General features: G+C 33.1%; 1 protein-coding gene across 1 annotated transcript; it reads left to right on the top strand.

Annotated features, from left to right (window-relative positions):
* The first annotated feature begins 2,178 nt into the window (after nt 1-2,178).
* LOC148622323 (putative oligoribonuclease) lies at nt 2,179-14,078 on the top strand. Its single transcript, XM_088572146.1, has 6 exons — nt 2,179-2,375; nt 10,910-10,993; nt 11,363-11,440; nt 12,178-12,398; nt 13,147-13,200; nt 13,468-14,078. The coding sequence occupies exons 1-6, from the start codon at nt 2,217-2,219 to the stop codon at nt 13,532-13,534; spliced, it is 663 nt and encodes a 220-aa protein (XP_088428272.1). The 5' UTR covers nt 2,179-2,216; the 3' UTR covers nt 13,535-14,078.
* The last annotated feature ends 268 nt before the right edge of the window (nt 14,079-14,346 follow it).

Raw genomic sequence — 14,346 nt, 5'->3', positions numbered from 1 at the left:
TTAAATACATATACAACGAAACCTGTCTAAACCGGATCCCTCTCGGACTTTTAGGTTGTTCGGTTTAGAAAGGAGTTCAGTTTACCAGGTTAAAATACATTAATATCGATACAAAGAGACTTCAAGAAGAATCTGGTTTAGACAGGTTTTCGGATTATTCAGGGTTCGGTTTAGACAGGTTTCGCTGTCTATAAAAATAGGCAATTACAAGGCCTTTCAGACGACCTTATTTAAATTTCAACAAAAGCCACGGTTTAACATGGCCGCCGTCGGAAATGAAAATTATTCATAAAAATAGCCTAAAAATCGTAAAAAATAGGAAAAAGATCGTAAAAACTTTTTATTTTATTTCTTAAAGAAAACCTACAAGTATGTAATAGAATAAGCGCTGGGCAGACCTCCAAGGCCTTAAGTATACATTGCAAGTGACCACCCCCCGCTTATTTATTGACGTTCTGATCCATCGTACTTAACGTGTATTCATACTATATATAGAAAGATATTCCGAGGTACACGAGTCAAGTCGATATTCTATTTATTTATTTATCACTACAAACAAATTGCAAATGTTGTTGGTAGTTTTTATGTAATTATTATGTTCCCAAAACGAAATGGAAAAACATATTCTATTTTGTCGGTTTTGTCTTCTTATTATTACTACAAGTATTCAGTCTCAAACATTTCTCCATGTCAAGAAATACCTCCAAAAAATTCTGGTCTGCCCCCTACAGGCACTAATTATCTTTGATAAAGCGATAGTACAGATGTGGTTATCAATGTATCTTTTATCTCGATCAGCAGGGTCTAAAGTTGGATTCTGGAGCGGTTTGTCTTGGCATGTGTGCGAGTACGCCGAATTTTCCCATGAATATGTGCCTAACTGGCAATAAGAAAGCATATTATCCATTTTTTTGTATACATATCTTGTATTAATATCCTACCGATAACTGGATTTCTGTATGAACCGATAGGGCCCTTGGATGCACTATGCATTCGCGTTAACCCTGAGATGTGCAAACGAATGCCACCTATTACTATTCTCTCGGACATTCTAAATAATTCCAACTCGATCATTGAAGACTCTGCTGTAATAACCGTTATGTAGTCATTCAGTAACCTTTATAATAAAGATTTGATACCGCTGGGCCAATCAGATCGTTGCAGATCGTAAAACAGGCAATGCAGGGGATATAGATATAGTAAATTCGGTAGTTAAACAATGCTTCTCTTTCTTATGGTACCGGTACATGTATCATCAGGATTTCAGGTTTTGGGTCTCGAATCCCCTAACTTTCCACGACCCTATTTTAATTATCAGAGAGCGCCGATCTTCGTGAATCAGGTTCCGATCAATGCATCAGCAGTTTTTTCTATCAAATATACATGATTTCAGCATAGACATATAATTAAATTATATGTCTGATTTAAGTTGCCAAGGCTAGCCTAGGGGCGGATTCAGGCGGGGGCGTGGCGGGCATGGCGGGCGTGCCGCCTCTGCAAAGCATGGGTTGTCAGAGATAGATTTAGGCAGTTTTAGGTTGAAACTAATTTCTCGCTAATTTTACCACAAAAGATATCTACATTGCACTCGCTCTGGAAGAATATGTAAAAAAAAATTAACCTAAAAATTCTGTTTAACTGTGCACCTCCCTCTAATCTAAAATCCTGGATCCGCCCCTAGGCTAGCCACAGGGGCTTGCTCCCCACAATCAAATATGCAGCCCCACTAGTATGGGTTATATACTAATGGTGCATATATAGCAAACCCCTGAGTGGGCTAGCTAAGAGTATACGAACTTGCAAGTGCAAATATTTCTAATGTAACGTTAATTTCTTCGTACATTTCACTCGAAGGATCGGTTTCACAAGGGATCCCAATTTGAGATTTTTCTCAAATCCTCTTAGTTAACTAAAATTTCGACCTAGTCCGAATTCGGATTAATTTCGAATCACTAATTGAAGAATTTATGAAAAACTCTAGATTTGAGTAAACCTAAGCCAGGATTTCCCGCAGGATTTACGAAAGAGATCGAAGCTTACGCATTGTTTGTAATAAAGTACATTATTTTATTGATATTTGTTGTATCAAACAAATAGTACATAAATCCACATAACTTTTCGTTTCCCCGCGCGAGATTTATTTTTAAATTAGAAAAACGAAAGTAGAATTGGAAATTCCCTATTCGGTTAGTCTCTGGGTTTATCATCAACCTGAAATGATAAAATTGGCATTTCGTCGCGTTCCCGCCGTATTTAGCCAACCATTGGCAATATACAGATCTGAAAGCAGGAAAATGTCTACATCTGTTAAGAAACCAAAGTTTCAAGACGATGACGTCGACCGAAGTAGACGATTCGTTTGGGTTGATTTGGAGGTCAGTTGTATTAAATTTCATCATTACCTCACAATTTTCATCTGTAGTCTGTAGTGTAGACTGTACAGACAAACATGCAGACCTGTGTAGCAATAATATATATAGGGTAGGCATTGCCTAAATCAGCGAGCACTGTGAGCTTTACCACACATGTACCGTCTGTGCGAGACTCGTAAAAATAATAAAGGGCATTACAAAGAGAGTGGGATCGACCCTAATGAAAATTTTTGCTTTGCAAGTGCAATATTTTTATTTATATTTAAGCAGCAGGCAAAATCAATATTTCTATTTGAAAATTTTCCTTGTTAATTAATGGGGTAGTTTTTTTTCAATAAATGAATAACTTGAACATTTTTTCCCAAAAAATTCCGATCCCATACCCCCTTTCCTCTTGCTCTCAAAATGGTCAATAACTTCATAGCACTTCGCAATACTTTACATTTTTTTTTATCCCTTAAGGGCATCTCTAGCAACATCCATTTCAGTTTTGGCCTGCCAGATCAATCTGTGCATATACTGGATTTTGATGATATAATCAGTTATATTTTTTTCCCAGGCCGGTTAGGTTCTTGACAAAAGCAACAGTGGAACAGAGGATATACATATACGTACATCCACATCTTTCCCGAAGATTTTAAAAACACCACATTCACTTCTTTAAATAAGTAAAAAAAAATAGAAAAAAAGACATGAAAACTATCGGAAACGATGAATTTATTTTTACCGAAACATAATCTTAACCTATATTTTTTTTATTTGTTTGATTGAAGGAAATGATGAATTTTCTCCGTAAGGACAGTCACTTTTTGTTACTTCTGGGACATGACTTTTTTTTGGTTAGTATATTGGGGAATATTAATGGAAATTTAGAAAGTACATGTAATAATTGTAGAGCTCACACCACTTCGCGGGGCTCGCTAAAAAAAATAAGGCATAGCATGTCCTAGTTATGAGAATGCTGCATTAATTTTAGGACCTAACTTTTGCTTTGCTGTTTTTATCAGTTATGCAGAGAGTACCAAAATAAACTGAGTGAGTGTAATGTTGTTCAGCATGTTTCCAAATTTTCATAAAGATCCATTGACAAAGATGCTCTTGAAACAAATAATTATGTCACTTTTGTGTGCATATAATTCTTGTTTGTTTGTTTTGTTTGTTTGGGTTTAACATCCGAGCAGCAATATTTCAGCTATATTCAGACGATGAACATGAAATTGATGATAAAATGAACATGAAATGATGATGAAATGAAAAAGGGATGGGACACAAGGACAATGGGGTCGACAAATTTTTGATTACCACTGGAAATAGGGAGAGATGGGTAGGGTCGGGCAATTTAGTCTCCTGTGGCGGAGCCCTATGGTTCCTACTGTGGGAGAATACCACATGTAACATGCCAGGGGTACCCCATTCCACCACCTGGGGCACACATCCCAGTTGCTCTGTGGGCAGAGCGCCCTAGCCCCCAGCTAAGTTTCTCAGTACTATTTAGTAGCCTTTTATGACAAGCTTAGCGCTGCTGCAGGCCTATTCTTTTAACACCCGGACCTGCACGGGGAGCATATAATTCTAAAATCTTCTCTAAAACTACTGAACAGATTTTAATGAATGTTATATATTAGTTTTGCAATTTTTAGAAAGTACTGTTATCAGTATTATTAAGTCAAATTAATATCACAAACAAGATTAACTTTCCCACAGTATCAATCAATTACACAGGTGCATTGATACTGTGGGAAAGTTAATGAATATTGGCATTGAGTACCTGTGAACTGCTGAACAAATAAAAGAAAATAACGAAATGAGTAGAAATGAAACAAAATGGACCAAAACAAATTGAAACAAATTGAACCAAAACGAAACAAAATGGACTGAAACAAAACTAAATGATACTTCATAAAAGTATTATAATGGGCAAAAATGTGCAGAAATAAGGAAAAGTGAAATCAGTGCCAATGTAGAACATAACAATAATTTGTGTAAAATCAGTGGTGAAAAAACACAAGCGCTCACCAAGGAATTTTTTAATAATGCACTCTAGATTTGTTTTAAAGTAGTACATTTTTTTGGATAATTGAGTTGATCAAAGTTTTTGGGCCTTTAAATACTTGATATACAAAGTAAGAATTGCCAATTACTTAAATTTTTTGCTTTCAGTCTTTTTATCTATGGTCTAACTTACCACTTCCAGGTCAAATGACATCCCTCTATATAGTACCAAAAGACCTATGCATTAAAAAAGCATAAAGTTTGTGCATCTTGATCAAAAGTATTAAAAGTAAAGCTGAAGATTATTAGTGATTTACTACAAAAGTGTATGAATATTGTTTGTATATCTGAGTAATTTGCCTCCATCTTGTCAGGGTAAAAATGTGGATTTTTAGTATTATTTATTCAAGTCAACTTAGTGAAAAATTTCTAAAATCCTCGTACCATTAGCATAATGATTTTGTAAGCCCTATTGTTCTAAGCTTCACAATGGTATGCAACATTAAGATGTCATTTGTCCAGGAATTCACTCTGAAACTTTGAAAACTACTTTTCTAATGTAAAGTAATGGAAACGTTAGAAGTGGTTAGTGAGACCTGTAACTTGATCATTGCCGGCTGAATATCCATGCAAAGTTTTCAAAGTTTTCAATTAAGTAATGAAGTTAGTTATATAAACCTAAAGGATGTGGTCCAGATTTTGTACATTTACCAGGTGTAGATCTAAGGATGGGAATGCCAGGATTATGCCCCACCCCCATAAAATTGGGATAACAATTTTTTTTTGCATATCATTCTTCCCAAATTCTACCTCCAAAATTGTTTTTCTTCTATATGCTCAGCATTTAATTCTATTAGCCCCACTACCCCAAACCTGAAATCCTATATCTGCCCCTGTTTCCATTAAATTGATTTTGTAAGATTTGTTGGGAATATTGAAAAAAGCATTTAGTAAACTGAGTATTGAAACTGTTGCTACTTCAAACACAATCCTGAACATAAACATTCAGTAGATCAGTGGCAATAGACCCTTTTGTGCTAACTGAAGGATAGTCAATAAGCATGTACAGAGCATGCTCAGTATTCATTTCTGCGATGAAAATTCTTTTGTTCTATCCAAGCCCTACCTCGCAGAAGTGAGTGTGTATTGAGCATGCTCATCAACTTACCACATAAGGGTCTAAAGTTGTTTATAACTAATAGAATGATATAAGAAATAAAACATCAAATTATAACTGATTATTCAAGATTAAAAACCCAAACCACCAGGCAGGTCCTTTTTGTCATTTAGAGATTTAAGTTTGATTACAATTGTGTAGTGACATTTTTTAATTGAACATAAAGTTATTGTGACACTTCACTTTGATTGTTCAGTATTAGTGAGGGTGGTGCTATTAAAAAAAATAGAGCGAATCACTCCTTCAGTCGAGCCACAGATACTGAAGAAGGAGATAAGTATTGAGTAGGGTACCAAATATACATTCAGTTCAGAAAAATATTTAAATGCAGAATTTAACGCATTACATCCCAAAAGTTCCAAATAGGTTGCTATTTAACCAATTTAATGTTTGGGACATGCACCAGTGGTTAAGTCCTCTTCAGAAATATTATTTTTAGCTATAGCATAAAGAAAGCTACACATTGCATGATGTAAGGTATTAAACTATACATTTATATAAAAACATTTGCAGAAAATGTGTTTGTCAAACAAGTTGTACACGATCTGTTTTCTAAATAGTATGTACACCATTACAACTAGCTTAGATGTTTCAAGACAATTCTCATGCCTGAAAACAATTGTTATCTGCAAATGATCTGTATAAAGATGAGATGTGTAGTCCATTTGGCTTGGAAGATCAACCTTGTTCCCTTTACAGTTAACAAAGTTATGATATTTAGTTATCATTTCACCTACATATGTATCATTATAGCGAATCAATGTGCACCAAAGAATGTTCAGTGGTTTTGTACAGTATAAACCAAAGTTTGAAAATGTTCTTTCCGGCAGAATAAATTGAAAACTTTTAAATCATAAATCACTACTATGTTCAGAGGTCCATATTATGTAATACTTTTATGTGGCTTCTGCTGCCGCCAGTCACCTGTTGTCTAGATCAGCCGATAACTGAAAAAAATCACCACTGAAACAGTAAATCAGATCTTGAAAACTATGGCTGATCTGTATGTAGCTATGAATATGAGGTGAATCTCTTTATTTTGATAACAAAGATAATTATTTAGTAATTTTTCTGATGATAAATCAATACAATTGTCTTACACTAACAATAGAAAGAAATGATATATCTGTCGAATCGAACTCTCATGTAACATTAAAACGATTGTTAATAAGTGGAGTCTAAGTTATTTCCACCTTGTATGTTATTTTCATTCAGTATTACATAAACCATTTTCCATTTGTTTTGTTCCAGTTCATTTTTTTTTTCGCTTTGGTTCATTTTGTTTTGTTTTGGTCCATTTCGTTTAAATTTTTTGTCCTGCCGTTAACAGGTACCCATTGGCATTCAGAAAAATGTGAAAAAAACTATTGTATGGTTCCTATGTTCTTTTTTTTAGGAATCAAAATCAAAAAGCACTGTACAATATACTGTTATTATTAACATCGATGCTTTTGCTAAAAAAATGAACAGGGGTCAAATTTTGCCATATTTTGAAATATGTGAAAAATTCCTAAAATTTAGCAAAAATCTGGCATATGATTCAACATGTATAGGCTGACCTATGCCAAAGTTTTCAGAAAGAGATATTGATTGCCAAATTTTTATCATAATCAGCTAACAGAGGATTTATGAGCATATTAAATTAAAGAAGTTTATAGGCTGATTCTCTTAAGTGAGTGATTTAGGCTCATAGGAGCCTCTAGTTGCATGTACTCAAGTTGTTTAAGCATATGCTGAAATCGTTTTAGCATAACCGGATTTCATTATAAGTATGATGAAATCAAATTTCATATTTAGGCCAAAACTAAAAATTCCTTTGTTTCCCACATGCGACCAAGATTTTTTTGGGGGGTTATTGGATGTTGTTTTTTTTTTCTTTCTGGATTGTCAGACAGGAATTGATCCGTATATTATTTTGAACAGTGAAGTTGTTTCCCTTGTTGTAAACACGTGTCAAACGATAGGAAGTACTCAGATTACAAAAATACAAGAGGTTCCCAGGAGTCTGAATCGCCCACCTGGTTGAATTTTGCCCTTCAAAGGCAATAAATTTAAGAAGTTGTCCAACAATTTTGACTCCAGAAGTCTTTGGTTGGGCTTATCATAAGGATCATTCAACAATTGAAAGTTTCTTTTAATCTATCATTGTTTTCAAGATATTGACTGAAAACTTTAAAAAAAAGTCATTTTTCCCTTTCAAGGGCAATAACTCTTACAAGGAGTCAGGTCTTACTAACCACTTCCAGGTCAAATGGCCACCCTCTATGTAATACCAAAAACACACTGAACCTAGAAGTATGCATTGTAAATACATTATTTGTGTGTATTCTGATCAAAAGTAGTTAAAATAAAACTGCGAATGTGTACTTTAAAATAATATTTGTAATTTACTACAAAAGTGTATGAATATTGTTTACATGTGTGAGTTATTTGCCTCCATGCTGTCAGTTAGCAGAAAAGGTAAAAATGTTGATTTTCAGGTTTTTTTATTCAAGTAAATTTTGTGAAGAATTTCTAAGGTGATCGTACCATTAGAATAATGATTTTGAAAGCCTTCTTTTCCAAGCTCAGCAATGGTATGCAACATTCAGGTGTCATTTGTCTTGGGAATTCACAGTAAAACATTGAAAATTACTTGTTTAACATATAAAGTAATAGAAACTTTAGAAGTGGTTATTTAGACCTCATCTGACAACTTTTATCCCTGAGGATTTTTGTAGTCCTAATAATAAGGATCATTTCAGCTATTGAAAGAATTTAGCTAAACCTAACGGTTTTGGAGATATATGCGAAAAACTACTGTCTGACCCCTACACTGTATGTTCTATTTTAAGTAAAGGTTGCATGTTTTTTGACGGATCAAAAATCCCCACATCAGTTTTATGCAGGATACACCATGGAACATTCATACCATGTTTGGTTCCAATTAATCAAATAATGTCAGAGGAGAAGATTTTTGAAAGAAAGAACATTAAAAATAGCAAAAATCGTTGAAAAAGGGCAATATCTCCAACATGACTCAATTGTTTAAAACCAAAATTTAACCATAGATAGATGATCTCATGATGCTGAACACTTTTACCCCATGTCAGAATTTAGTGAAACCTAACGGTTTTGGAGATATATGTGAAAAACTACTGTCTGACCTTTATGTTCTATTTTTAGTAACAGCGGCCATGTTATTTGACAAATCAAAAAAACCCACACCAGTTCTATACAGGACACCCCAAGCAACATTCATACCAAGTTTGGTTTCAATTGGTTAAGTAGTGTCAGAGAAGATTTTTGAAAGAAATAACATTAAAAATAGCAAAAATCGTTGAAAAAGGGCAATAACTCCAACACAGCTTAACGGATTAAAACCAAAATTTGACCGAGATAGATCTTATCATGCTGAACACTTTTATCCAAATGTCAGAATTTAGTTAAACCTAATGGTTCTGGAGATACATATGTATGTGAAAAACTAGCCAGCACTCCACAGTATTGTAGAACTGCCTAATTTTGGTCCTGTAATCTGATGCTTTGTAACATTTATCACTTTAAAAAATTGTCAAGCATCTGTAAATCTATATATCTAGAAATAGCTGAAACCAAGGCCTTCAGAGTGCAGTGAAAATTTTCTGAAAAAAATTACCCACAGCAAATAGGGTTACCATAGAAACCATGCAAAAATATGCAAAAATTTGCAGAAAAGTTCATAAAATCAGGTTTAAGAATATCAAATTTCCTGCAAAATATCTTAAATTTTTATTTCATGCCCTGAAACTGTCCTTTGAAAACCCCATCCTCATATGGGCATCGCCAGTTAGATTTTGAGCTATTTCACTTTGTAATCCAATTATCAAATTTAGCATGGTAAAAAAATGACTTACTTTCACTTTCACAATGAAGTCAAATTGTCATTGAAAAAAAGCCCCTTCAACATTGAAAATATATAAAACATTGCAAAATACTTTGAAAAGTTTCCTTTTTCAGAAAATGTTTCATCAACAATAGATTCTTCATTTTAAATCACTATATCAACCACCGGTTTCCATTAATGTCATTTTTCATCCCTAGCTAAAAGAGCGAAACTAAGCTAAACTGTGGAGTACTGGCACTACTGTCTAACCCCTATGTTCTATTTTTAGTAATGGTGGCCATGTTTTTCGACGAATCAAAAATCCCCACATCTGTTTTATGCAGGATACCCCAAGGAACATTTAGACCAAGTTTGGTTCTAATCAGTCAAGTAGTTTCAGAGGAGAAGAGTTTTGTATAATTGTTGACGATGACGTCAGACGACAACAGATGCCAAGTCATGGCAATAGCGTACATGGCTTTGGCCAGGTGAGCTAAAAATCTACCTACCAACCTAACAAAGATATTTTTAAGGATGGCCTTATTGTAAGCATGGCTTCTCCTTAACTGCTCAATGGAATTTGAGGAAATTGTTAAGAAGATTGCACAACTAATGTAGTTGTGCATCAAGGAATAAAATTATTGTGAGAGGATTCCAAAGGGATATAATTTAACACAAAGTTTTAACATGATAAAGCACAACTCCTCCTAAACTGTTCAAGGGAGTTGGATGAAATTTTATAGGATGGTTTGGCATCCTATGCACAATGTAGATGTGCATGAAAAGAATATGATTACTGTAAGAGGACTCCAGATGGAGATAGTTCAACTGAAGGGTTTTGCAAGTTAAAAACTTGTAAGGGCAATTTTTTCTAAACCACTCTAGGGATTTGTATGGAAATATATAGGAAGGTTAGTCATCTTTTGTAGAAATGCATGGAGGAGTTTAATTGTTGTCTGAGGGCACACGAGAGAGATTATTGAAATAAAGGGTTTTACATTGAATAGTCCATTTTGAAGTGGGGTATTTTTTTTCTTTGTCAACTTGATCGAAGTTTTTTTGTTCATAATAAGAAGGCAGGTGTAACCTGTAAAAAGATGAAGTTTACTATATACTGATATTTTTAAGTCTTTTACAGTTTTACATTGACAAGGATTGCTTTTTCTTCATAATTTAGTTTTTGTTAAAGATATGAAGCTATAAAAGATTCTTACTCCGTATTTTAAGTCAACTTTTTGTCATGTTCTCAGTGTCATAGGTTAAATTTGTATTAATTACCATTCTGAAGACCTAATGATCCTCTAGTTCTGTAAAACATGAAAGTTTTGTGGAATTTTTTTTTTTGTGGCTGTTTTCATGTTAGAATTAAACTGCTGTGAATATTTTTTTGAAGAACATAAAATGATTTTTTGTAAAAATCACAAATTAAAATCTGTGTGAAAATTGATTGATCACAAAAACCACAAAATTCATGTACAGGGGCAAAATTGTTCTTGTTTTCATGATGCTGTTTGTATATTTCAGATGTCTGGATTAGATATTGACAAAGAGCACATTTTAGAAATGGCCTGCCTTGTGACTGACACTAATTTAAATATTGTAGCTGAGGTAAACTATACTGTGCTTGTTTTAAGTTTGTAGAGCGCTTAAAACTTTCATTCTTTGAATCTGTTTATACAATGGTAATATGGTAAATATATGTCCTTCCATCACTTAAGATAACCATGTAATTATCTTCCCCCCAACAAAGTTGGGATAAACATATTGTTATTATTAGTATCAAAATGGATACTTGTGTTGACATATTCCAATATTTCACAGAAATAATTTGGATTTAAATTTGAATTGCTGGTTTGACTTAAACACAAAGATAACGTGTTGGACACTTTTTCCACTGTATTTTTGTTTTAAAACAATATACTGCAGACTCTCAAATAATGTATGTCTTTAATCTAATTTTTTTTTTTAATATTGAAGGGACCTAACTTGATTATACACCAACCAGACAAAGTGTTGGATGAAATGAATGATTGGTGTAAACAGCATCATGGAGAGGTAAGGCTATTCACACTCATTGTCCATAATTACAGTGGAACAGTTATCTGTTCCTGAATTGAGCATTTAATAGGAATAAAGATTTCCTGATGGTAAATCAAGAAAACAATGTTTAAGATAATGATAAAAAGTGAAAAATCCATAAGTATGCTGAAAACAATATATCTGTAAAAAAAATTCTCAATGAGAACATTGAAAAATGATGAGAAGAGTCCATCGACTTAATTAGACTAGTAATATTGACAAGGGAAATAATCAAGACTTTTATAAACTTTGAGATATTATAATTTTATTGTAATTTGTGCTGTACAATGAAACCAGTCTTAACCATATGTCAAGGCCACTTTTTTTGGTTTTGTTTGGTTTAGACATGTATTCAGTTTTCTTGGTGTGACATCAAGTTTGAAACCGGAGGTAAAAAATGGAGCTCTTGAGTTAATTATGTGTTCTGGAGGAGAATCAAAGTCTAATTATAAACAATTATTATTAAAAAAAATGCATGTTTTTTATACAAATAGAATGAATTAAGTCATGTAATTAGTGTTGCTGATGCTTCTCTGACATTTGACAAGCTTGTGTTCCAGAACTGTATTATTGAAATGATTTGATATATTTTATTCAAGTAACTGTCATCAAAGAAAAGTTTCCATAAAGTTTCGAAGTTATAAATAATGGTTTGTAGCTGAAATTTTAAAGTTCTATAGTAATCTACATGCATGACATGTACTATATTTTAGTCAGGATTAACAGAATCTGTCAGAAAGAGTGACATATCTTTAGAAAAGGCAGAACAGATGATGTTAGATTTTGTGAAAGAACATACCAAAGAGAAGACTGCCCAACTGGCTGGGAACTCTGTACATGCTGACAGAATGTTCCTGAACAAATACATGCCTAAATTCTTGGATCATTTACATTATAGAATCATTGATGTCAGCACAATCAAGGAACTTTGTAGGTAAGTGGATGAATAATTACAAATCTGCTGTATATAAGATATATCTAAAACAAGTCACTGCTAGTTGATAAGTCATCATCCTGATCAATACCTAGTAACTCCATCTGAAGAAATCTTTTAAAAAAGTATTTCTTTGAAAAAGAACTTATCTGTAAAACTGTAGTTTTTACTGCTAATTCCAGTTCTAGTATCTTAAACTTTGTGAATTAACTGTAATTTTGAAGATGTACATTATTTTTATATATTTCCAAAAATTTTGTGGGTTCAGCATTTACAAATTAAACAATTTAAGTAGCTAGCAATAAAAATACATGATGTGTAAAAAAATGTGGATATACTGCAAATCTGTAGTACATTTCCTTTCCTGCATTGTGTTATTGAGTATTTTGTTATTTTTATAGAGGTAAGTTATATTTAATAATAGAACATATACAAAAAAGGAAACCAATTTGTATTTGTAGCAAGGTACCCAGGCATTTGTTTGAAAAAAAAGGAATTGAAATAATTTTGGTTGTACATTGTATATATTATTATACCCCAACTCAGTGAGTTGGTGGTATGTTTGAATCACCTTTTACGTCTGTCTGTCCAAATTGATTTCAAATTTGGTGTGAGGCTTCTTATAGATGGGGCATATGTTGTAAGCAATTGTGGTTGCTCTGATATCAACTTCCTGTATGAGTGCGGGGGGTATACATAGCATGATAACATGTGCATGCAACTTCATGGCATTCTTTTTTTTTTCTAGAAATTGGTACCCAGATGACCTTGCAAAAGCTCCTAAGAAGAAAATTGCCCATAGGTAGGCTGATGCTAACAAAACATTTAAGCAATTTCCCTACATATGACTTTTATGCACCTTTGTGGTCAATGCATATAAAAAACAACTCTTTTTATTTGCACTTATATTAAAAAAAAATGCAACTATACTTCATAAACTCACACCAGTACACACATTAATGGAAAAAAAAAACTTACAAGGAGTAAAACCCTACCTACTGTTCTGGGAACACTCTTAACTATCAGGTGAAGAACTTTTCTTTTGGTAAGAAACATATTTATTTTGTAGGGCTTTGGATGATATAAAGGAGAGTTTACAGGAACTACAATTTTATAAGGAGGCTATATTCAAGTGATCAGAGAAAAAGGGGCAGATAACTCATGGCAAAACAAACACAAAGTAAATTTTTATTGTAATGTTAGCTTTTCCATGGAGGTTTTGATGGATCTCATGATCTTGTTGTTACAATATTTTCAAGTTTTTCATATTATGATTTCATCCATAAAGTGTAATATCAAATAATTTTGCATTAATTGCATAAAATGCCTTATCATTGTTTTGAATTATATAGAACTGTGCAATATGCTAGTTTTGATGAATTTTCAATCCAAGTCTTTGTTAACATCGCGAGTGCATCGTGGAAGTCATGATTTTATAATATTAACCCAAAATTAATGTTTTCACGTTATCTTTATCATAAATTTTAACTTATGGATAATATGTTTCATATTTACTTTCCGTTGCCTGCCGGCTTTTTTTTATTTAGATGAGTATCAGATGTTGTTAGTTGATTATAATTGTGAAGAAAAATTGGTTGAATATATCTGTATACCACAATGTGATTTTCTATGTTGTTTTTTTTGTAATTTTCTTTGAATTAAAGATAATATTTGAAACAAGAGTTAGTTTATCAAGTACATGCATATTTACTTTAATATTTGTTACTATAACAAGGAAGCGTGTACTTCATTCACCTTAAATATCAGTTGGTTAATCATGGTGTGATCTGTTGTATCATCTTAGATATTTCTGGACTGTATGATTTCAAATGTTATGTAGCATGATAGTGTACTTGAAGGGTCTACTTTCAGGTTAACTCAACTTTGTGTTTTATGAACTTGATATTTTTAAATGTGTAGAGATATCCTTATCATGGTCATCATGTGC

Source organism: Perna viridis, chromosome 3 (assembly GCF_037379345.1).
Source record: "Perna viridis isolate PV_CMFRI_1.1 ecotype Kerala chromosome 3, ASM3737934v1, whole genome shotgun sequence".
In the NCBI taxonomy this organism is placed as follows: Eukaryota; Metazoa; Mollusca; class Bivalvia; order Mytilida; family Mytilidae; genus Perna; species Perna viridis.
Note: the sequence above shows the minus strand (reverse complement) of the source record. Positions and strands in the feature narration are given on the sequence as shown.

Bases quoted from the DNA above. Each gene is read 5' to 3' on its own strand.
- LOC148622323 (XM_088572146.1), top strand. From the start codon at position 2,217: ATGATAAAATTGGCATTTCGTCGCGTTCCCGCCGTATTTAGCCAACCA. The intron at 2,376-10,909 runs GTCAGTTGTATT...TGTATATTTCAG, and splicing joins TCGTTTGGGTTGATTTGGAG to ATGTCTGGATTAGATATTGA. The intron at 10,994-11,362 runs GTAAACTATACT...TTAATATTGAAG, and splicing joins ATTTAAATATTGTAGCTGAG to GGACCTAACTTGATTATACA.